This window comes from Microcaecilia unicolor, chromosome 3 (assembly GCF_901765095.1).
Source record: "Microcaecilia unicolor chromosome 3, aMicUni1.1, whole genome shotgun sequence".
Taxonomy (NCBI): Eukaryota; Metazoa; Chordata; class Amphibia; order Gymnophiona; family Siphonopidae; genus Microcaecilia; species Microcaecilia unicolor.
In genome coordinates, this window is record NC_044033.1 from 264882182 (window position 1) to 264908112 (window position 25931).

At 45.7% G+C, this 25931-nt stretch overlaps 1 protein-coding gene across 4 annotated transcripts in view; it reads right to left on the bottom strand.

The window, feature by feature from the left end:
• The window catches only part of KATNA1 (katanin catalytic subunit A1), a 210729-nt gene that overhangs the window by 115159 nt on the left and 69639 nt on the right, over positions 1-25931 (bottom strand). For all 4 annotated transcript variants that reach the window (XM_030198056.1, XM_030198054.1, XM_030198057.1 and 1 more), the window contains one exon: positions 22088-22206. In XM_030198056.1, coding sequence (XP_030053916.1) covers positions 22088-22206 — 119 coding nt within the window. The remainder of the gene's footprint in view (positions 1-22087; positions 22207-25931) is intronic.

Here is a 25931-nt window from a genome sequence, read left to right on the forward strand (position 1 = left end):
AAATATACATATGCTTATCTGGGAAGGGGTGGGGAGGGTGGGAGGTGGGCGAGGGAGGGAAGGGGGAACTGAGATGTGTTAAGCTTACAGCATATAACCTTAGGAGTGCAGTACTACGATGTAGGAGGGGTGTGTGACAATGTTTTCTTTACTCTGGAAAATGCTGTAAACTTGTTCTGGTCAAATCTTAGCAGTATAGACCGGTGTGCCGGGGGTGATAATAGACACCTAATTTTGTATGACAGTTTTTCTCCAGTAAGGCCTCTGGCGGGTACACAGGTCCGCTTGAGAATAGCAGTAAAGATCAGTAGCAAGAACTGCTCATTTAGTAGCCTTTCTGGCTGCCGGAGGTATAGGTATGGGGCCATCAGAGATAAGGCCCTTTGCCTTTGCACTGTACTGTTTTACTTCGCACAGAAGAGTTTGTTATAAAACATGTCTATTTGTTTTTCTTTTTTCTCCTGCTGTACTGCAAAATAGTTTCTATTATGAGTATGTTGTAAATTAATAAACAAATTTAAACATAAAACCGCCCTGAAGCCCAAAAAACCGCAACCCGCCACGGGCAAAAATTTCCCGCGGCGGGTCGCGGAAAACCGCCCAATTGGGCGGTAAAACCGCCCACCTGGCAACACTGAGCACTGGGCAGGAAGGCACCTGCACATGTGCAGAGGCAGCATTGCTTCAAAGTTTTAAAGTGACAGTGCACTATGGCAGTGTCCACACACAGCTCACTGGATATTACCACATGTGAGAAAAGACTTTTTGTCCTTGGGGAATTTTATTTATTTATTCTTAACGACAGAGGTTTCAGGAGAGAAGGTATCTTTTCAGACACATTCAGGAAGGGATGAGGAGAATCAGAGAGGAAGATCATAATACATGGTAGAACTGTATCTAAGACACAAAAGAGAACAAATTAGTGTGTGCTCTCTATTATGATCATATGTCACATGAGATTGCTCTCTATTATGATCACGTCACATGAGATTGCGCAGATATTATAAAAACATTGGCATGTCATTTAAGGAATTTCACATTTTACGAAAAAGAACCGACGGTGACCTATAAAAAAACAGAAGAACCCAAAGGCTATGTTGTCACCCTCAGCAGTTCCAGTACATTAAAATAAGAAACTAGTGGACATATTCATTGTGGCAGCTGTTTGACCTGTGCAGTAAACTTGAAAATTAAGACTTTTTACACACCCACAAACTGGAATAAAATATGAGTTAAGACATTTTTTCAACTGTACAACGGAAAAAGTAATTTATGTTGTAATCTAACCAAGCCAGTTGCTTTATGTGGGTAAAACAAAGACCACTATAACCCAGGATTATTGAACATAAAAACACAATTTCTTGTTATAAAAAAAGAAAAATATATGCAAAGACACCCTTTCTTGGAGAAATGAAAACATTGTCAAGCTGTTACTACAAGAACAGCAGAAATTTATGTTCAGGTTCAATACAGTTATGCCACGTGGACCTAATCAAGAATCATATTGTAGAAATAGTTTTTACATATATATTCATGATAGCTTAAAAAGAGATCCTAGGGTGCCAATGTAAACAATCTTGGCGTTTTATTAGGTGATATATTGTGATTTTAAAGTCATACAACTACGTGGTTTGTGTCATTCACATTATCTTATTGTCCTTTTGCAGATTTCATTTTTATATTTATTTTTTATTTTCGTCAATTTATATACCGTATCTTATTGCAGATGCAAGACAGAACGGTTTACAATTTGTAAAATAAAAAGAGCAATACAACATTATATGTACAATTTGGACAGACAATGGAACTCCAATCGTTACAGGAAAGCACAACAAAACCACAATTAGCTACATAAGGTAAAGACAGTGTAGATCATAATTTAATTACAGGAAAGCACCGCAAATACAGAAGTACATAGTATAAACTTACACAAACAGTACAAATTATGATTTAATATACATTGAAGCTTTTATAACCTAGTTTTCCTTAGTTTAATTTCTGTTCTACATAGTTGATAAAGTAAAAGGTTTTCAGAAGTTTCCAAAAATGAAAGTAGGATTTCTCAAGTCTGATCTCTTTTGGAAGGCCGTTCCAAAGAGAAGGGGACAAATAGAAAAAAGCCGCTCTCCGTGTAGATTCCCATCTGGCCCTAGCGAGAGGAGGAATAACTAACCTGTTGTCTGTTAGGGATCTAAGGGTTCGTGTGGCAGTATAAGGAATTGCTAGATTCGACAGATAGTCAGGATTTAGTGTGTGAAAAGCCTTATGAGTCAAGACTAAGGCTTTAAACTTAACTCTTGCTTCAACCAGCAGCCAATGCAGTTGATATAATAAAGGTGTTACTCTATCATCCCTTCGGGCCCTACAAATCATACGTGCCGCTGTATTCTGTATTCTTTGTAGTCGTTTGAAGCTAGCTTGAGTAATCACTACATATATGATATTACAATAGTCTAAGCGTGAAGTGATGTACTGTATGCAGATGTCAACGTTTTTAGGGAATCCCTGCTAATTGAATTCCTAACTGATCTTAGTCTCCTAAGATGGAAGAAAGATTTTTTTAACTACATCGGATATTTGTTCCTCGAAAGTCAAAGCAGAGTCAATTATGACCCCAAGCTATCTAAAGGACTTAACTGTAGGGATGCTCTGGCCAAATAGCGTGGGTACCAGTGCTGGACATGTACCTTGTCCTACTATCCAAGATGCTACAGTCTTATCTGGATTTAATACTAGTTGATATGTTGTCAGCCAATCTGCCACTTTATCCAGACAGATTTGAAGCGGTGTAAGGTCTATATTAGATGGTTTAACATAATGAATAAGAAGGAAATCGTCTGCATATGAGTAAGAGCTAATACTCATTGTTTGAATGAGGAGTGCCAAGGGACTAACATATAGATTAAACAATAACAGAGACAAGACCGATCCCTGTGGAGCCCCACATGATAGATTGTATGTTGTAGAAGAAGAATGCTACTGGACTACTTTGAATGAACGATCTGTAAGAAAGGATATAAACCACTTCATAATTGTATTGAAGTACAAATTAGCATTTTAAGAAGGGCACAATATAAGGCTTTAGGTTTTATCATTGTTTAAGTATTTTCTAGCAGTCTGCGATTCCGATGACGCCATTGACATCACTAGAACGCATAAAGATGGCCACTAGAACACATAAGAAATGTCAGCATTTTTATTTATTTTGAAGTTTATAACCCACTTATACCTAAGTGGTTTATATAAAATATATAATACAAATCTGTTACTCCACTGACACTGACTGTTGGTTTGAATTTTCTCATTAGATCCCTCTATAGATTAAATCACTATTTATTTATTTATTTTAAGAATTGGAAGTTTAGTTTTAGATATACCTGTGCATACATATCATATTTTATGTTTCAACATTTTTTATTGATAATAAACACATATTATCACAATCATAGTCAGGGGTACACAAAATGCTTCTCCAATACTTTCCAGTCTTACAAAACAGTGATAAAATCCATCATCAAACTTTTGAACATTTTCTCCCCTCCCCCTTCCCACCCACCCCATGTATTTCCCAGCCGAGCCTTGTGTTCTTCTAGACTCGGTTGGTGTCCCTCTCCTTTCTCCCCCCCCCTTCCCCCCCCCCCCCCCCCCAAACAAGGGAGCTTGATCGCCACACTACATCAGAAAGGAACTATAGGTCCAAATATAACCTTATCTCTAACATGTCAAGTTCAAGAGCAGACTACGGTCCCGCGGGCTCAACGTATCTATGTACCCATTCCAGGTTTGCATAAAGGCCTTTTTCTTCTTGGGGAATCTCCTCGCCTCTCTGGCCTCCCATGTGGCTAGCAAATGAACTTGATTCCTCCAGTGCCAGTAGGCCGGGGGGTCCGGGGAGACCCAGTGCTGTAATATAGTTATCCTAGCCACTAAGCATATTTTCCGACACCATATCCTTGCGCCCTTACACTTCATCCGAAAAGCTGATTGTGTGTCTAAAATATAATGGTCCCAGGATCCCCCTATTACCCCTCCTACTATTGTTGACATATATGTCTGAATGCGACCCCAATAGGCTCTGACCTTTGAACAGCCCCAAAAGGAATGATATAATGTATGTACTGGAGCGTTACATTTAGCACATCTATCACTATTTCTGGGGTTTTAAATGTGCGAGTTGTTGTCTGGAGAAGTAGGCTCTCATGACTCCTCGATACCCGCATTCCCTCAGCCTCTCATCTACCGTAAGGGCTGGAATGCGTCTCAACGTAGCTCCTACATCCCAATTCCCTAGCAGCCCCCCTGACTCTCTTTCCCACTGCTGTTTGATAGACTGAAAATTCTTGGGCGTTGACATTATTGTTAGTGTCCTGTGTAGAGCCGACAGTGTCACACCAGTGACCTCCAGCTTTTGGAAAAAGCCACGCTCTTTCTCCTCCAGTTTCAGCTGCAGAGCTGGTTGATCCAGACTGAGAATATAATGTTTAATCTGGGCATATGCAAACCTATCTCCCCAATGTGCACCTAGACTATTTTGTACCACCTCAAATTCCACCATCTTCCCTTCCCCATCCAACATATGTTCCACCCTTGAAATCCCTCGAGCCTCCCACCTGAGGAATGGCACATTCTCCCGGCCCGAATCAAAGTTCAAATTACCCCTTATAGATAAAAATCCGGAAACTGTGGCCTGTCCCCCCAGAAGTTTCACTAACCCTCTCCAAGTCTCCCTCAACGGCTGTAGAAACACACAGTGTTTAAGACTCATTAGCAGGTATCGCCGCTCCTGATGGAGCAGTGTCGTAAGGAGAAAAGTATTCTTGTTCAATCTCTAATGGGGTATATTCACTCGTCTAGCTCACCCAGTCACCTACATGTCTCAGTAAGCAGGCAGAATTGTAGCTACGAAGGTCAGGTAAGCCCAGTCCTCCACTCTGCCATCCCCCACCAAAAAGGGCATTTGCAATCTGGGCTTTTCTTTGCCCCAACAAAACTGGCTAAAAGCCCTATTAACATTCTTCAAGTCCTTCTGCAAAAGGCGGAGAGGCAGTGTTTGCAAGGCATAAAGCCATTTGGGGAAGATCATCATACGAATTAAATTTATCCTGCCTCTCAAGGATATGGGTAGCCCTGCCCAATTTCCAAGATGTTTCTTCGCGTCTACTAAAAGGCTGTTTATATTAAGCGTATATAGCTTCATGGTGTCCATGGTCAGTCTAATCCCAAGATATTTGAATGAGCCTCTCGCCCAACTCAGATGGAATTCCTGCTCTACTTCTTCCGAGGAGGCCAGTGCCTCCGATTTTAGGAGGTTCAGTCTAAAACCCGCATTATCTCCATATTCCTCTAACGTTTCCATTCAATTAGGAAAGGAGTTCTGCGGCTCAGTAATCATCACTAGTAGGTCGTCTGCGAAAGCTGCTGCCTTGAATTGATATTTACCAATTGGCATCCCTTTTATCAGAGGGGTTTCTATGATGGTGCGGATCAAAGGATCCAATGTCAGTACAAATAGTAGAGGAGATAATGGGCACCCCTGTCTGGTACCTCGCCGTATCGGGAAGGTCTCTGTCTCCAACCCATTGACCTGTATTGTGGCTCGCAGTTCATGATACAGAGCTTTGACTGCTGATACAAAACGTCCCGTAATCCCATAGCGTTCCAACGTGGCGCAGAGAAACTCCCAGTGCATTCTATCAAACGCTTTTTCTGCATCGAAGCTGATATATCATATATTAGTTTGGTTATTTGATACTGAGACCCTGGATGGAATGCTTACTAGAAGAATGACATGAGGACAAAGTTTGTCTTCATCCTAGTGGGCTCTGTCCTTATCTGCAGAAGCTTCAAACATTTATTAAAGTATAAAAAGGAACAACATTCTGTGCAACTGTTTATAAATCACAAACAGAAAACAAAAGGTAAAATTATGTATCATACCTGATAATTTTCTTTCCATTAATCATAGCTGATCAATCCATAGACTGGTGGGTTGTGTCCATCTACCAGCAGGTGGAGATAGAGAGCAATCCTTTTGCCTCCCTATATGTGGCCATGTGCTGCCGGAAACTCCTCAGTATGTCGATATCAAAGCTCCATCCGCAGGACTCAGCACTTAGAAATTACACCCACAAAGGGACACTCTGCCCAGCTCACCACCGCCGAAACGGGGGAGGGGAATTAACCCAGCTCATCCCCACATAAGTGGGGGAGGGGAATCCGTCCAGCTCATCCCCGCGGAGCGGGGGAGGGACACCACACCCGCCGATGCGGGGGGAATCTGGCTTATCCTGCAACCGCAACCGCGGGAGGAGCTGACTGACCCTAACACCGCCGAAGCGGGAGGGGTACAAAGCTGCCCTATAGCCGCACGAAGCGGGAGGGAGCGCCGGCAGAATTTAGGTCTCAATCCAGCCCCGAAAAACAGAGGGGAGAGGAATGCAACAGCTCACTAACACAAAATCGTCTCAACCCCTGAAGAATCCAATTGAAAAAACTTGAACACAAAGTCCTCCTGAACAGGAACTGAAGACTAACTTGAACTTGAAATGCAACCAGAATATAAACAGTACAGATATCTGGGAGGGGCTATGGATTGATCAGCTATGATTAATGGAAAGAAAATTATCAGGTATGATACATAATTTTACCTTCCATATCATCATGCTGATCAAGCCATAGACTGGTGGGATGTACCGAAGCAGTACTCACCCAGGGCGGGACATAGAAATCCCTGACCGCAACACTGAAGCTCCAAACCGGGCCTCCACCCGAGCAGCCACAGTCAAGCGGTAATGCCTGGAGAAGGTATGAGCCGATGCCCAAGTTGCCGCCTTGCAAATCTCTTCCAAGGAGACGGACCCGGCCTCTGCCATCGAGGCCGCCTGCGCTCTTAGTGGAGTGAGTCTTCAGGTGGATAGGCGGCATCTTCCCCGCGGCCACATAAGCCGCTGCAATGGTTTCCTTGACCCATCATGCTACTGTAGGCTTGGCAGCCTGCAGACCCTTACGAGGACCTGCGAACAGCACAAACAGATGATCCAACTTCCGGAAATCATTGGTCACTTCCAAGTATCTGATGATGACTCGTCTCACATCTAGATATTTGAGAGCAGAGTACTCCTCTGGGTAGTCCTCCCTATGAAAGGAGGGTAGGCAGAGCTGCTGATTCACATGGAAACGAGAAACAATCTTGGGCAGGAAGGAAGGCACTGTGCGAATAGACACTCCTGCCTCAGTGAACTGCAGGAAGGGTTCCCGACATGATAGCGCCTGGAGCTAGGAAACTCGTCTGGCTGAAGTGATAGCCACCAAAAAGACTGCTCTCAACGTCAGGTCTTTCAGAGATGCCCTCGACAAGGGTTCAAAAGGCGGCTTCTGTAAGGCTCTTAGCACCAAATTGAGATTCCACGCAGGCACCACCGAGCGCAGAGGAGGGCGTAGGTGATTAACTCCCTTGAGAAAGCGCACCACATCTGGCTGCGAGGCCAGGGAAGCACCCTTCAGGCGACCCCTGAAGCAAGCCAGAGCCGCTACCTGGACTTTAAGGGAACTGAGCGACAGGCCTTTCTCCAGACCTTCTTGCAGGAACGCCAGCACTGAAGAAATTGGAGCAGTGAAGGGAGAAAGGGAGCCTGCCTCACACCACGATGCAAAGGTACGCCAAACCCTGGCGTAAGCAGTAGAAGTAGAGCGCTTCCTCGCTCTCAGCACAGTGGCGACGACCTTGTCCGAGAAGCCCTTCTTCCTCAGACGCTGCCGCTCAATAGCCAAGCCGTAAGACCAAAGGGAGAGGGATCCGCCATCACCACGGGACCCTGATGCAACAGGCCCGGCCCCGCTGGCAGCCGCAGAGGGCCGTCCACTGAGAGCCTGATCAAGTCCGCATACCAGGGACGTCTGGGCCAGTCCGGACCCACCAGGATTATCCGGCCCGGATGCTTTGCCACCCGGTCTAGCACCCTGCCCAACATGGGCCAGGGCGGCAACACATAGAGAAGCTCCTGTGTCGGCCACTGTTGGAGAAGAGCATCTACTCCCAGAGATCGAGGGTTCCGTCCTCTGCTGAAAAAGCGCGGCACTTGGCAATTGGCCGATGACGCCATCAGATCTAGGCTCGGCTGGCCCCAGCGCTTCGTGATGTCCAAGAACGCCTGAACCGATAGCTGCCACTCTCCGGGATCCAAGGTATGGCAACTGAGAAAGTCCGCCTTGACATTCATGACTCCGGTGCTGCACTGCCACAGCTTTGACCGGAGACTTGCAGGGAGAGTGCACAAACCCGTCTCTTAAGGGTCGGCAGAACTCTAGCTTGTAGCCGTCTCTGATGACTTCCAGAACCCAAGCGTCTGAAGTTACCCTGGTCCACTCGCCCAGAAACGAGGACAGGCGTCCTCCAATCTGCACTGGGCCATGGACCAGGGCCCCGTCATTGGGTACGAGACCCTGGGGGAGGACTGGAGGACGCACCTCTGGGACGGCGGTCTCTGCGAAAGGAATGCTGCTTGGGGGAGAAGTTCCTCTTGAAGGAAGAGGGGGCAGAGGAGCCCGACTTGCCCGGGCGATACCGACGGGCTTCCTGAAACCGTCCTTTGGAGGAACCGGGGCGAGCACCACTGGCCCGAGCCCTGACCTCTGGTAACCTCTTGCCCTTAGACGTGCCGAGATCGGTCACAATTTTGTCCAGCTCGACCCCAAAGAGCAGCTTGCCTTTAAAAGGCAACTTAGCCAGGCGAGACTTAGAGGCGTGGTCAGCAGACCAATGCTTCAGCCAAAGCCAACGCCGTGCAGAGACTGTCTGAGCCATACCTTTAGCCGAGGCTCTCAAGACATCATACAGTAAGTCAGCCAAATAAGCCAAGCCCGATTCCAGGGCCGGCCAATCAGCCCTCAAGGAACGATCCGAGGGGGAAGCCCGCTGCACAATCGTCAGGCACGCCCTGGCCACATAGGAGCCGCAAACTGAGGCCTGCAAACTTAAAGCAGCCGCCTCGAAGGATGACCTTAAGGCCGCCTCCAATCTTCTGTCTTGGGCGTCCTTTAGGGCCGTGCCACCTTCCACCGGCAACGCCGTTTTCTTAGTCACCGCAGTGATTAAAGAATCCATGGTAGGCCAAAGAAAGGCCTCCCGTTCACCTTCAGGCAGAGGATAAGGCGGGACATAGCCCTAGCCACTTTGAGGCTCACTTCTGGGACATCCCATTGAGCCGAAATTAAGGTGCGCATGGCCTCATGCACGTGGAAGGTTCTAGGCGGGCGCTTCGTCCCCAGCATAATGGCGGAGCCAACAGAGGCTGAGGGAGAGACGTCCTCCGGAGAGGAAATCTTCAAAATGCTCATGGCCTGCACTAACAGGTTGGGCAAATCCTCTGAGCGAAAGATCCGCGCTGCAGAGGGGTCATCCGCTCCAACCGAGCGGGAATCCGTCTCCTCCAAGGAATCCCCAAAGGAGCATTGGGAGAACTCAGATACGCTACCCTCATCTACATCAGAGGAGACAGAGTCCTCTAGGGCCTGGAAATCCACCAGAGGATGTTTGCTTCCGGAGGCCTCAACCCCTTTATCGGACAAGGGAGCAGGGGCAGTGTTTTGCATAAGGAAAGCCTGATGCAGCAGCAAAATGAACTCCGGGGAGAACCCCCCAGACTGTGCACTTCTGCAGCCTGGGCCACGGCCCTAGACGAACCCTCAACCGGTGCTCGCGAGAGCGGGGGGAGAAACATGCTGCGCATCCAAAATGGCGTCCGGCGCGAAACTCCGAGAAGGAGCCGCGCGGGAAGAACGGCGCTTAACTTTGGCCGCTTTTTTGCCGTCGCCCGAATCAAGGGCGACTATAGTATTAACGTCTCCCACCTCGAGGGCGGCCCAAGAAGAAGCCGTCCAAGCAGAGTGGCCGGCAAAATGGGGGGGGGGGGGGGGGGGGGGGGGGGGGGGGGGGGCGAGCAGCGGGGGATGGGCGTTTATGGCGGGAAAAACCGCCGCACCGGAGGAAGAACCGGGACACTGACCGGCCTCCCAACTGACGCCCAAAAAAGGCGATTCAGGTTTTGAAACCCCCGCATCCCCGCAAGATGCGCACACGCGGTCCGGGGATCGATTCTTTGCGCCCTCGCCCTCCGACGCCATAGGCCACGTGGAGACCGATCAGGGAACCCCCTGCCCACTACAAAAGGTAAAAATTACCTGCTTCTCGCTCCGAGCTGTAACGAACTGGTGTCCCAGTGAGCAGCTGCAATAAACGCTGATATAAACGTTGAAAGAAACGCCCTTAAAGGACGTCCAAATTTTTTTTTTTTTTTAAACGGAGCCAGTGGGAGGGAGGAGAAAAGGAGTGACCTGGCACCACCAGGTTTGCACGTGCTCAAGAAGAGCCCTCAACCCCAGGTACTCAACAAAACTTAAAAATTAGGCTTGGAGACCTAGCCAGAGCTGCTGCTGTGTGTGACCCTGCTGAGATAGAGAACATACTGAGGAGTTTCCGGCAGCACATGACCACATATAGGGAGGCAAAAGGATTGCTCTCTATCTCCACCTGCTGGTAGATGGACACAACCCACCAGTCTATGGATTGATCAGCATGATGATATGGAAACAACAAGCAACTACAACACCCACCACCACCCTCCACACTTCTAACCCCAACGATAGCTGAACCCTAATCCGCCCTGTTAAAATGTCCAGAGGTACAAAATACAACCCACTCCATATGCCCTAGTGGGGGAGAAATATGCCCTATGAAACACTGTTATGATTTTTTAACCTATGGGGAAATCTTGACTGACCAATTTACTTCAATTCTTTGAAGGAGTAAACAAACATGTGGACAAAGGGGAGCCAGTTGATATTGTGTATCTGGATTTTCAAAAGGCGTTTGACAAGGTACCTCATGAAAGGCTACAGAGGAAAGTGGAGGGTCATGGCATAGGAGGAAAAGTCCTATTGTGGATTAAAAACTGGTTGAAGGATAGGAAACAGAGAGTGGGGTTAAATGGGCAGTATTCACAATGGAGAAGGGTAGTTAGTGGGGTTCCTCAGGGGTCTGTGCTAGGACTGCTGCTTTTTAATCTATATAAATAATTTTCACCTCGAACATTCTGAAGCTCACTCTGTGGCAGGGACACACTGAAGCCCTGCACTGTTAGTAAGCTAGGCTGTCAGCACCACTCACTGTCACTCATAGACCCGCCCTCAGCCACGCCCCTTCCAGACATAATTCGCAACCCCAACGTTCTAAATGAAGCTGCAACTTCCTCTTGCATGGTGGTGTAGATCGAAATTTGTCTTTTTTTCCCCATGAGTATCTGCCCCACCCTCGCGTCACAACGTCATCATGTGGAGGGTGGAGCAAGGACACTCTACCAATCGCATCGCTGAGCCGCCCCGCCCTCGCGTCCAAACGTCATGACATCGAGGGTGGGTCATGAAAAAAGAAACCACAAGACGACTTACTGCGCTCCGCAATGCCGCCGCATGCCCCCCTCCAAACATTTCAGGAGCAACATTAGGCCACCCGCATTGCAGGAGCAGGGAAAGAAGAGAGACTCGCCGAAATCTACTGCCCTGATGACAAGCGTTGACAACGCGAACACCCCAGACAGCCTCCTGATGGTGCTCTTCGCTGCCCACATCACCAGCCGCGTTTCACTATCTGTGCTGCCACAGATGTGCATTCACCTGCGCTACCGCTTCCCTACAAGGAAAGATGAAGACTGACACTTGCTAGCATCCAGGCGCATCAGGAATGCTGCCCTCCAAACAGAGCAATCCTCCCACACTCCTACAAAGCCCAGAAGCCCCACCACTGCAAATCAACATACACAGCTTTTCGTTTTTTTCCCAACAGTTGTCAGGAAGGATACTAAGGTGAAGGGTTGAAGAGGGTATTATGGGAGGGAGGGAGGGCCCTGCAACTGAGAGGGATGGAGGGATGCAGTGAGGGGGGTGAGGACCCTGGAACTGGGTGCGAGGGAGGGAGAGTCCTTGAACTGGGAGGGAGAGCCCTTGAACTGGGAGGGAGACAGGGAGGGGGAGGAATAACCCTGGAACTGGGACCCCAAACCCTGGAACTGGGAGACGGGGGGGGGGGGGGGGACCCTGGAACTAGGAGGGAGGGAACCCTGGAACTGGGAGGGAAGGAGGGAGGGGGCAGGAAAACCGTCCAACTGGGAGGGAGGGTAGGGGAGACACTGGCACGCCGCCCCTGGCACACACTCTCATTCTCACACACACACTCTCACTCCCAGTCTCACTGTCTCTGTCACACACACTCACACATTCACTCTCTATCACACACTCCCAGGAAAACCTTGCTAGCGCCCGTTTCATTGCTTTCTGAAACGGGCCTTTTTTCCTAGTATATTTATAAAAGATTTAGAGATGGGCGTAACTAGCGAGGTAATTAAATTTGCTGATGACACAAAATTATTCAAAGTCGTTAACTTGCGACAGGATTGTGAAAAATTACAGAAGGACCTTACGAGACTGGGAGACTGGGAGACTGGGCGGCTAAATGGCAGATGACGTTTAATGTGAGCAAGTGCAAGGTGATGCATGTGGGAAAAAAGAACCCAAATTATAGCTACGTCATGCAAGGTTCCACGTTAGGAGTTACGGACCAAAAAAGGGATCTGGGTGTCGTCGTCGTCGATAATACACTGAAACCTTCTGCTCAGTGTGCTGCTGTGGCTCGGAAAGCGAATAGAATGTTGGGTATTATTAGGAAAGGTATGGAAAACAGGTGTGAGGATGTTATAATGCTGTTATATCGGTCCATGGTGCGACCGCACCTTGAATATTGTGTTCAATTCTGGTCGCCGCATCTCAAGAAAGATATAGTGGAATTGGAAAAGGTGCAGCGAAGGGCAACAAAAATGATAGCGGGGATGGGACGACTTCCCTATGAAGAAAGACTAAGGAGGCTAGGGCTTTTCAGCTTGGACAAGAGACGGCTGAGGGGAGACATGATAGAGCTATATAAAATAACGAGTGGAGTGGAACAGGTGGATGTGAAGCGTCTGTTCGCGCTTTCCAAAAATACTAGGACTAGGGGGCATGCGATGAAACTACAGTGTAGTAAATTTAAAACAAATCGGAGTAAATGTTTCTTCACCCAACGCGTAATTAAACTCTGGAATTCGTTGCCGGAGAACATGGTGAAGGCGGTTAGCTTGGCAGAGTTTAAAAAGGGGTTAGACAGTTTCCTAAAGGACAAGTCCATAAACCGCTACTAAATGGACTTGGGAAAAATCCACAATTCCGGGAACAACATGTATAGAATGTTTGTACGTTTGGGAAGCTTGCCAGGTGCCCTTGGCCTGGATTGGCCGCTGTCGTGGATAGGATGCTGGGCTTGATGGACCCTTGGTCTTTTCCCAGTGTGGCATTACTTATGTACTTAACAGTTTCAGGATTCACAGTCTAGCTCTCGTCTTCCAAAGTCCTTCCTGCAATAGAAAATGTCTTCTCAGAAGATGTGCTGGTAAGCAGGAATGCACCGGATCCCCTGTGCAAATTTTGCCAGTTGTGGCCAGCAATTTTGTTTGATTTTCCAAAAAATGAAAACAAGTCATATGCATCACTCAAACATAAATAACTGTCCAACTCATTAACAGCCTTCAAAGTAGAGAATGACAAGGGGACAAAGTTTCTCCAGTTGGCTCTGTCCCTGTCCCCATCTTTCTCTAATGCCGACATAATGCAACAATGTAAGTAGTAAGTTTTAATGTGTTTCATTGGCTGTTTGAGCGCTTTAAATTTGCTATATGGCTCAACAGTTTTATTATCTATTTTAGAATCTGTTTAAACTATTTTAGAATCTGTTTTGAGCTAACTCTAGAAGGAAGCATGCTTTTGATTATCCCTTCTAGGTATATGTCATTGTTAATTAGAAAAACAAACAGAAAAGCAGTATGAGCCATCTGTAACTATAAAGCATTTTGATGTCTGTATGGTTTTACATGTGCACTATTTGGCACAATACTGAACACCTCGATAGCACCATCAACATATTGCCTATATATTCTGCACATACCTGGATGTACAGAAATGAGAAATGTAAGATTTAAGTTTGCACTAACACACCACTTAGCTGCTTGGAACAAACATTTTGATATATATATATATATATGATTTATAAATCATATGCATAGCATTATGTTTTAATATTATTTATTTTAAGATTTTTGACTCATTTGTATGTTTGTGTTGAACATAAAGTTGTTTTTGGTTTTTTTTAATTGAGATTTTTTCACTCAAAGTATAAAAAATAAAACTATTTCCTCCTATTTGTTTTAAAAGTATTTCCATGTAATTTCATTCAGTATCCCCTGGTCTTTGTACTTTTTGAAAGAGTGAAAAAAATTCGATTTGCTTTTACCCATTCTACACCACTCGGGATTTTAAAGACCTCAATCAAATCCCCCATCAGCCATCTCTTTTCCAAGTTGAAGAGCCCTAACCTCTTTAGCCTTTCCTCATAGGGGAAGAGTTCAATTCCATTTATTATTTTGATCACTCTTCTTTGAACCTTTTTTTTAATTCCGCTATATTTTTTTTGAGATACGGCAACCAGAACTGAATGCAATATTCAAAGTGAGGATGCACACCATGGAGCAATACAGAGGCATTATAATATGGTCTTTATTTTTCATCCCATTCCTATTATCTAGCATCCTGTTTGCTTTTTTGGCTGCCACTGCTCACCAGACAGAAGAATTAAGTGTATTCTCTGCAATGACAACTAGATCTTTTTCTTGCATGCTGACTCCTAAGGTGGACCCTAGCATCAGGTGACCATGATTTGGATTATTCTTCCCCATGTGCATCACTTTGCATTTGTCCACATTAAATTTCATCTGCCATTTGGATTCCCCAATCTTCCATTTTCCTAAGGTCTTCCTGCAATTTTTCACAATCCATGTGTGCTTTGACAACTTTGAATAGTTTTGCGTCACCTCACTTTTTGTTCCGTTTTCCAGATCATTTATAATATGTTAAAAAGCACCAGTCCCAGTACAGATCCCTGTGGCACTCCACCATTCACCTTCCTCCATTGAGAAAAATTGACATTTAACCCTACTCTGTTTTTTGTCCAATAACCAATTCCTGATCCACAGAAAAAACTGCCATCTATCCCATGACTAATTTTCTCAAGTCTCTCATAAGGAAATTTCTCAAAACTTTCTAAAAATCTAGATACACTACATTAACCGGCTCACAGTTATCCATATGTTTATTCATGCCTTCAAAAAAAAATGAAGCAAATTGATGAGGCAAGACTTCCCTTAACTAAGCCCATACTGACTCTGTCCCATTAAAACAATTTACAAAACCAGAACACTTCATCAATGATTTTATGGTGAGAATACTACAAAGACATTTTTAGACAATCCAGGAACGTAAGACCTTAAGTCCAAATGTTGAAGTGTGTTGACACCCACCAGATAGGACAAAGATATGGGTTTTCTATCCCATTATAAACTATAAAATTGGGACTTCCGGTTATGCGGTGAGCGGAGCAGCAGCAGCTGAACTCGGCTCCGAGGTTTCCCACCCCTGAATGCGAAAATTAATCGCAGTTACGAAGTCATAAACCGACTAAATCACGAATGTGCGACGAATAATTTATGGAAAAGTTCTTACAAAAAACTCCACCTGAGATGGCACAGAAATCAACGCGGAAAGAGAAGAACAAGGCAGGAGGTGGCGAATCTAAAATGGCGGACAACACTACGATGCCGACTCTGATATTCACCGACGCTCAGTTGGAGCAGTTAACCGCGGCAGTGATAAAAGCGCTGGAGTGCGCTTTCACAGCAAGTGGAGGAAATTAAAACCAGCCTCGATGGGCTGGGAATCTGGACAGGGGACCTGGAGACGAGAGTAACAGCACTCGAGGATGATGTTCGCTCGCAGGCCCCTGATATAGTGAGCCTTAAAAAACAAGTGGCAGCACAAGCTATGAAACTGGAGGACCTGGAGAATCGCTCCCGAAGGAGTAATATTCGAATAGTGGGTATCCCAGAGAGAATTCCGGAACAAAACTTGGAAACATGGCTGGAGGCGTGGTTGGCAAAAGAACTAGCGCTGACAGACTCCGGGAACCCGCTGGTAATCGAAAGAGCACACCGCGTAGGTCGGAAAGAGGAAGCCAAAAATCGCCCGGGAGTAATAGTAGCAAAAATCCTCAATTTTACACATAAAGTGGAAATTATGAGGGGCTTTCACGTCAAAAGAGAAGAGCTCAGATATGATGGACATAAAATTTTAATCTTCCAGGATTACTCACAATCTGTCCAAGAACAGCGAAGAAGCTTTCACCCAGTATGTACCTGGCTAATCAAAAAGAACATAAAATTTGCCCTAATGTTTCCAGCCCGCTTGAAAATTCTGCACCAGGAGAAATGGCACCATTTCACAGCAGTGGCTGAGGTGAAATCCTTTTTAACAGATAAGGGGTATGAAGTTGAAAGCTGAAAGTTATTTGTTTGATGAATGTTTCACTGCCATGTTAAAGGTTTACCTGTTTAAAAGCATTGTCGGTTTAGACAAAAATGTTATCGGAGGGACACGGGGGCGGGAGCCTCTTGCCTCTAAAGGGAGCGGTCATTTTGCGAGTAGCACCGCGAAATGAGAGGGGTGATAGAAGAGGGAATGAGAAAGGGATAAGGGCTGTAGGGGGCCAGTTTAGATCAGAAGGGGGAATAAAAGGAAAGGGAAGTTCAGGGACGAAGATGGGGGAGGGATGGGGAGGGAAGAGGCAGGGAGGATTGTCGGAACAGAAACACCAAAAAAGGGGAGGATAGAGGGACAGAAGCAACCTTGCACCACTCAAAGCAATATGATGGAAGTTTAGAAATCATGGAGGTGCCTGCGGATGGTGATACTTGGGGGGGAGGCGGGACTCCCGAGGGAAGGCTTAAATGTTGGGAACCATTGTTGGAACTTGCACTTAGCTAGCAGCGAAGGGCGAAGGGCGACTAAAATGATAGCGGGGATGGGACGACTTCCCTATGAAGAAAGACTAAGGAGGCTAGGGCTATACAGCTTGGAGAAGAGACGGCTGAGGGGAGACATGATAGCGGTATATAAAATAATGAGTGGAGTGGAACAGGTGGATGTGAAGCTTCTGTTCACGCTTTCCAAAAATACTAGGACTAGGGGGCATGCGATGAAACTACAGTGTAGTAAATTTAAAACAAATCGGAGAAAATTTTTCTTCACCCAACGTGTAATTAAACTCTGGAATTCGTTGCCGGAGAAAGTGGTGAAGGCGGTTAGCTTAGCAGAGTTTAAAAAGGGGTTGGACGGTTTCCTAAAGGACAAGTCCATAAACCGCTACTAAACGGACTTGGAAAAATCCAAAATTCCAGGAATAACATGTATAGAATGTTTGTACGTTTGGGAAGCTTGCCAGGTGCCCGTGGCCTGGATTGGCCGCTGTCGTGGACAGGATGCTGGGCTCGATGGACCCTTGGTCTTTTCCCAGTATGGCATTACTTATGTACTTATGTACTTATGACACAAATTAAAAAAATTCGTTTCACCTCATGGAATGTGGGAGGAATCACATCACTTATAAAGCGGGCAAAAATTTTGTCGGCTTTACGCCGCCAAGGGACTGATATAGCATGTATACAAGAGACCCGCCTCTCCGAGCTGGACCATGAAAAACTAAAAAGGTCATGGGTGGGAGAGGTCTTTTCAGCGTCAGCAAATGGGCGGAGGAGAGGAGTGGCGATATTGATAGGACGGGGGGTGGCCTCTAAGGCTGAGCTACTCTCCAAGGACCCTCAGGGACGATATGTGCTGGTGCGGCTATGGCTGCAGGGGAGGCAAATGGTGTTATTAGGCTTATACGGCCCCAATGTATATGATCCGGGCTTTTATCAGTCCCTTGTACGGCAATGTGCAGTATTAAAATACCCACTAATAATAATGGGCAACTTTAACTTAGTGGCGGACCCAGCACAAGATTGCTCGAGACCGAACGGAGAACAGAGTGGCGGCCAAAGAGCACGGGCCCTACGTGCGTTTATGCGTACCCTGGGAGTCCTGGATGCATGGCATACACTACACCCAGGCAAGAGGGACTTTACTCATGTATCCAGGGCTCATGGGACCCTTTCGAGGATTGACTACATCATGGTTAGCAGAGAGGTATTCCCAGAAATAGTACGAGCAGAGATAGGCCCAGAAGAGATATCCGACCATAGCCCGGTGTGGGTGGATGTGGAGGCCCCTAGTTACTACCAAGCGGGTAGGGGATGGAGGTTTCCGGGGTACCTATACAGGGATAAAGAATTTTCACAATACCTAAATCAAAAATGGGAAACCTATGCAGTATCTAACGCGCAACATATAGATAACCTTAGTCTCTACTGGATGACTGCAAAGGCAGTTTTAAGAGGCAATGTGATAGCGTATGTGGCAGCACGAAATAAAAAGATAGCTAGAGCCATTACACAACTAGAAAAACAATTCCAGAGAGCCAAACGGCAGTATGTGGCCAACCCAAATAAAAAGACCTGGGAACGGCTAAAAACGACACAAGTAGCTCTTAACTCCCACATACATGAGAGAGCTTCCAGAGCGATGTTTTATCACAAATACAAGCTGTATAGGTACGGCAATAAAGTGGGCTCAATGTTAGCAAAGCTGGTATCGAATTGGAAACCTCATAGGGTGATTACAGCGGTGAAAGATAAGCAAGGGAAGATAAAGACTAAAAATGAAGAGATAAAGCAGATATTTGTTCAATATTACTCTCAACTATATAAAAAACAGCAAGGGCCCAGAAAGACATCATTAAACGATTATTTGCGGGAGGTGGGCATCACGCATTTGACAGACCAGGAGATACAAAGGTTGAATGAACCCATCCAAGGGAAAGAGCTTCAGGGGGTGGTCCGAGGGCTGGCGCTGCACTCAGCGCCGGGCCCAGATGGGTTCTCGGGAGAGTTTTATAAGTTGTTGCCAGCGTCATTTATGGGAACTTTGGGAGCCTACTTTGACAGTGTAGTTCAGACTAAGAGTTTCCCCCGTTACGCAAATACGGCACTCATCACCCTATTGCCGAAGCCGGGTAAATCAGAGGACCAAGCGGAGGCATATCGGCCCATTTCTTTATTAAATGTAGACAATAAGATTCTAGCGAAAATCCTAGCAAACAGACTATCAAACATATTGCCTAGGCTGATAGGAGAAGAACAAACGGGGTTTGTGAGACAGAGGCAGGCAGGAGGGAATGTCCGTAAACTATTAATAGCAATGGCTCGGAGTAAGGCAGAAAATGTAACAACATTACTCCTCAGTCTCGATGCCGAAAAAAGCTTTTGATAAAGTAGATTGGGAGTTCATGTTTGGCACACTGCAACATATGGGGTTTCAAGGGTGGTTTTACAATGCCATAAGGGCCCTCTACACTGAGCCAACAGCTGAAATACTTATTAATGGGGTGAGAAGTGAAAAGTTTGAAATTTGTAGAGGAACGCGCCAGGGATGCCCCCTTTCGCCCTTATTATTTATTTTGTCCTTAGAGCCCTTTCTTAGAGCAATAAAATCGGAGGAGGGGATACAAGGGGTTAGGTTGGGAACTCACGATATAAGAGCGTTGGCATTTGCGGATGACCTGCTGATCTTAATCACGAACCCGGATAGCTCCATACCGAGTCTGTTAAAAATAATCGACAAGTACAGTAAGTTATCGGGTTTCACTTTAAACTTCACAAAATCAATAGCTATGATGGTGCAAGGGGAAGGGGGCAAATAGCAAAGAACTCTTAGGATGACCTGGGCGGAGGAAGAATTCAAGTATCTTGGGGTCCGGGTACCAAAGGATTTATCACAACTATACGCATTAAATGTTACTAGGCTAATGGGAGACACATGTGCTAGGTTACAGCTTTGGCAGGCATACCCACTTTCCTTAATAGGGCGCATTGCCATAATAAATATGATGATAGTGCCAAGATGGCTCTACGCATTTCAGTTATTGCCACTATACCTTTCCCTAAAGGATGAAAAAACATTAAACAGGGCCATTAGTAGATTTCTCTGGCGGGGGAAAATGCCCCGAATACCCCTGTCGATTTTACACACACCAGTGGAGTATGGTGGCCTGGGACTCCAGAACATAAGATATCTGACGGTGGCAAGTGGCATGCGCCACATAAATGACTGGTTGAGAGGCACTAACTATTTCTCAGCCACCACATTGGAGCAGTCAGCACTGCAAAATATGCACTTTGGATATCTGTTACATGCACCAAGGACAAAAGTTCAAAATGAGTTTGAGGACACAGGTATTTTTACAACAGAACGCGCAGTTTGGAGGTGGGTTTGTAGATTGCACCGATTCTCAGCAAGGACAACACCATACCTACTTATTAGTGGGAACCCAGACTTTCAGCCAGGACAGCTACATAAGGCCTACCGGAGATGGAAACAACAGGGCTTGGTGTATCTGGTACAGGTGCTGACAGAAGATGGGAAAATTAAACCCTTTCGTCAACTACAATCTACATATCATCTACTGTCGTCGGATCTGTTTTACTATTATCAGCTGAAACATTACATAGCTAGCTTACCCTGGGATTCCCTGACAGAGGATGTCCAGGAGGAACTGGCAGAAGCATTCACTATTAGATCACAACAGAAAGTACCACTCACATTCCACCATAGACATATAAAAGATACAATCCCTGAGCTGGACTATAAGAAATTAGCAGAGGTGTGGAGTGGAGAACTGGATGGGACTATAATGGCAGCAACTTTGAAAGACCACATCCTAGGGTTGAGGCTGACGACTGCCATGGCAGGGCATTGGGAGCTCCAATACCGGATGGTGATGCGAGCCCATATACTGCCGAGGAGGGCCTTTCACATGGGGCTTTCCCCGGACGGAGCATGCCCAAAATGTGGAGCTGAGGGAGCTACACTTGGGCACATGTTCTGGACATGCCCAGCCACGCGAGCATTTTGGGAGAGACTGTTACAATGGATCTCAAGCATTTGGCAACTCGACTGGTGCCCTGGACCGGAGATGCTGTTTGGGAAACTACAAATGCAAGGCCAGGTGGCCCCGGGCATGCGGGAGTTTGCGGCTCGGGCCATCATTGTGGCCAAGAAAACTATACTTACAGCTTGGTTGTCCCCGAAACCACCTCAAAACCAACTCTGGCGAGGGGAGATGATACAGCTGATGAAATTTGAAAGATTAGAAATTAATCGTTGGCCCCCGGACAGAGATCTGAGATTTCAACGCAGATGGGGCCCCTTTCTAGACTATGTCACCTGCGGCCAGAGGATACTTATTGAATATGTAAAAAAAATCAAACAAAAATGGACGTCTACAAAAGGACAATGGAACCTGCCTCTAGGGGGGGGATGGGTAGTAGACCCTGGGGGGGGGGGGGGGGATGTTTAAATTGAGGGAGTGGGTGTTACAAAATTAAGTTGTAAAGAGAGTCCAGACACTGATAAAAATATAGAAGTGACTGTATTAGCGGAATACATTGCCTGGACATTATGCATTATAAGTATGTTGTGCTAAGTGAAAAGTTAATAAAAATCATTTAAACATAAACTATAAAATTATACTGCTTTGTAACCCTCATATCACCCATCCATCTCTCCCTCTCTCCCAACCAGCTTTAACCTACCCCACCCTCTTCCTGTGAGACTATCATCGGAATGCTTTTATGTTTCATTTATATATTCTGATACTTGTCAACACTTGCTCATTTCTGATCTCAAAAAGGGTTACCTTTGAAAGCTAATTAAAAAATGTATTGTTAGTCCAATAAAAAAAGGTTTCTCATTTTCTTTTCTATGTGTTGTTTTATTTCTATTCATCACCTTTAAAATGGACTAGCATGGCTACCACACCACTGTACCATTCTTTAAATCTGTTATGTGAAACGTAATTACTTCTGCATTATTATTCTGTACTACTTGCACATAATTCTGAAATTTCTGTATTTATATACCTTTTAGAAGTACAAATACACGTGCATTAAACAGTTTTTTTTAAAAATTGCTGCTTACCCATGAGGTTAAGCAGAGGCTGTTTAAGTCTCTAAGTTAAACTCACCATCTGATATTGGGATTTTGAGAAATTATATCTCTTTCCAGAGCTTCTATTAAGTCTTTATCATAACCAGTGCTATCAAATTTCTTTGGCTCCGACTCCGAAACATCAGATGATTTGTTCTAAAAGGAAAAAAAAGTGCTCAAATTGGCATCAAAATAAATAAATTTTAAAAAAATGAAATCACGTCTAAGTCTTAAGTTTAAATTACAGTAAAGCAAAGTTACTCACCTATAGCAAGTGTTCTCCGAGGGTACCACAGATGGGTAACGGTCATCTGACAGAGCCAGGCATGGATGTTGCTCAGCGTTCTAAACTTCTAGAAGCTTTGGGCAGTGCCAACCCAAATGCACGCATACCTTCCAGCGTGCAGGACTAGGCAGTTGAATACAAAAACTTAGAGAACACTTGCTGCAGGTGAGTAACTATTTTCTCAGAGGACAAGCAAGACACCAGGTTAACCACAAATGGGAATCCCTAGCTACCAGGTGCAATGAAAACAATGGACAATATGGGCTTGCAAAAGGAAAGGCCAACCAAAAGCCGATTAAACTACTCTCTTGTGTACATGCAGAACAGAACAACACACACCCAGGGATGTGGAGTTGGATTCTAGACCCCAAATAAATTCTGCAGAACTGTCTGACCGAACCAGCTTTCATGTCATGAATCCTGCTCAAGGCAGTAGTGTGATGTAAATGTGTGGACTGAAGACCACATTGCAGCTTTGCAAATCTCCTCAATGGAGGCTGATCTCAAGTGGACTACTACGCAGCCATAACTCTTATACTGTAAGCTGTGATATAACCCTCTAAAGTCAGACCAGCCTGGGCGTAACTGAAGGAGATTCAATCTGCTAGCCAACTGAATGAAGTGCGTTTACTCATGGCTGCTTCCATCCTGTTTGGGTCAAAAGAAACAAAAGCTTCAGATAGAAGGCCAAGGCTCACTTGCAGTATGCCAGGATGGGCATGAGCTTTTGAGAGAACGGTGGCAGGATAACTGACTAAGATAGAATTCCAACCCTACCTTAGGAAAGAACTTTCGATGAATGCAGAGTACTCTGTTATGATGAAACTATGTAACGTGGTTCAGCTACTAGAGCCTGAAGTTCATTGACCCTGCGTGCTGAAGTGACTGCCACAAAAAAACAAAACTTTTCAGGTCAGCTACTTCAGATGGCAAGTGTCAAGCGGCTCAAAAGGAGCTTTCATCAGCTGGTTAAGAACAACATTGAGAATCCATAACACTGTCGGAGGCTTGATGGTGTGTGTGTGTGTGTGTGTGGGTGGGGGTCAAAAGCAAACCATATAAAGTGAACTAGAGGCTGTACAGAAATAGGCTTACATTCTCCATGATGACAGTAAACACACTCCCAGTGATCCCACAGTTCCCCAGAAAGTGCTCACAAACCCACCAGGATTCTTTATCAGTCCAGACAGCAGAGGCAATAAACTGAATATTGTAAGCACCAATTGCACCGAGGTGAACTCTCACAGAGTTGGTTTTTAAACCAGACTCAGAAAGGTGTATAAGGTATTCAAGCAGTTTTTGTGTAGGGCAAGAAAAAGGATCTAGGGCCTTCCCTTATACCAGACAGAAAACCTCTTCAGTTTAAAGTTATATGACCTCTTAGTGGAATCTTTCTTGGAAGCAGGACCCCAAGAGACACCCTCATGCAGTTGAAGGGATGCACCTTCTAAGCTCTCAACATCCAAGTTGTGAGGGCTAGGGACTGGAAAGCGCCCTTCGTACTGAGTGATGAGGGTCAGAAAACAGTCCAGTCTCCACGGATCTTCAGAGACTATCTCCAGAAGTAGAGGGTATGTGCCTCAACCAGTAACACATGATGAAGATCATGGTTCCTGGGTCCTGTTTGAGCTTCATCAACGTCTTCCCGCCAGAGGTATAGGAGGATACCTTTTCCCCCAGTTGAGGAGAAAGGCACCCGACACTAGTGATTTCTAGGTTACCGGAGGCCACACTCCCAGTGATCCCACAGTTCCCCAGAAAGTGCTCACAAACCCACCAGGATTCTTTATCAGTCCAGACAGCAGAGGCAATAAACTGAATATTGTCTTAAAAATATTGAACAATGAACAGAAAAAGTGCAATCAGCAAACAATAACAGGTAACTGAAATATGTATCAATTATAAAACTATCTAGATGTTTGTTTACTTTCTAAAAAGTACCTGGGAAGATCAAGATATATAACTGTTCACAGAGCCTCAACAAAGAGATCCTACTCTTTTCCTCCTGGCTAAGACTGGGAAAAAAGCCAGTAAAATCCAAATGAAATTGAGCTCTCTGGGCCAGAGCCCAAAACAACAATCTTTGAAAGTATACTGCAAACTGCCTTTCCAGAAGGCTTAAACAAAGAAAACAACCTTGGTTCTGCAGCAGTTTCAGAACATAAACATGCACTACCAGCCAGCCAAACTAGAGGAATACACTTCAGGAAATATCTCTACTATGTTACTATTGGATCCTCAGAAGCTTAGCCGAGATTGGGTGGTGGGAGGCAGGGATAGTGCTGGGCAGACTTATACGGTCTGTGCCAGAGCCGGTGGTTGGAAGGCAAGGATAGTGCTGGGCAGACTTATACAGTCTGTGCCCTGAAAATGACAGATACAAATCAAGGTAAGGTATAAACAAAAAGTAGCACATATGAATTTATCTTGTTGGGCAGACTAGATGGACCATGCAGGTCTTTTTCTGCCGTCATCTACTATGTTACTATGTTAGTGTGTCACGTGATCCCAGTCTGGAGCAGACATGAGGAACTTTTGTTATTGAGATGAGTGGCAAAGAGATCCACCAAGGGGGTGCCTCACGCTCTGAAGATCTCATGGCAACATCCACGTTGAGACCACTCATGAAGCTGCATCACCCTGCTCAGTCTGTCCACCAGGTATGTGGCCCTGAGCACCTTGCCATGGTTGGAAGCCCACTGCCACATCCTGATTGCTTGTGACATAGTACAATCGCAACCTGATTGTCCATTTGAATAAGGATAATTTGGTGCATTAGCTGATCTCCAAAAGCCTTTAGGGCATTCAAAAAAGCCCTTAGCACCAGGAAACTGATGTGCAGCCGAGTCTCCTGGGCAGACCAGTGATCCTGAGTGTGAACCCCATTCATGTGATCCTCCTAGCCCAAACTAGTTACATCTGTTGCCAACATCTTGTGAGGAGGAGGAATTTGGAATGGGAGTTCCATCAAACTGTACAAATTGTCCACCATACAAGCGACTCCGCAAGCTCCTGAGAAACAGTGATGATATCCACTAGGTTCCCCTGGCCTGCCTGGCACCACTGGTAAGCTAGAATACATTAGGCCACTGTCAAATGGAGGTGTGCCATGGGTATGACATGCACAGTAGAAACCATGTGGCCCAACAACTGTAGCATCAGCTGAGCTGTGACCTGCTGGCTCTAATGAACCTGATGAGCCATGCTGATCATGGCATCAGCTCTGAAAGCTAATAGGAAAGCTCGAGCCTGAACCATGTCTAGCAGGGCTCCAATGAACTTCAAATGCTAATCTGGGAGAAGATGGGGACTTTGGGTAGTTGACAGTGAACCCTAACTCCTCCAGCACTCAAATAGTTCTCCGCATTGATTCTTGAGCACCTTCCTTTGATGTGCTCTTTACCAGTCAATTGTCTAGGTAGGGATATATATGCACTTCCAGTCTGTATAGTGATGCTGTGGTTCTAATGCAAGTCATTTTATGACGATGCTGAGAGTAGATATAAGGCCAAAAGGCAGGACTATACTGGTAATGGTGTTTCCCTACTCAAAATTTTAGGTATGTCCCAGTTACAGGATGTAACTATATGTGGGT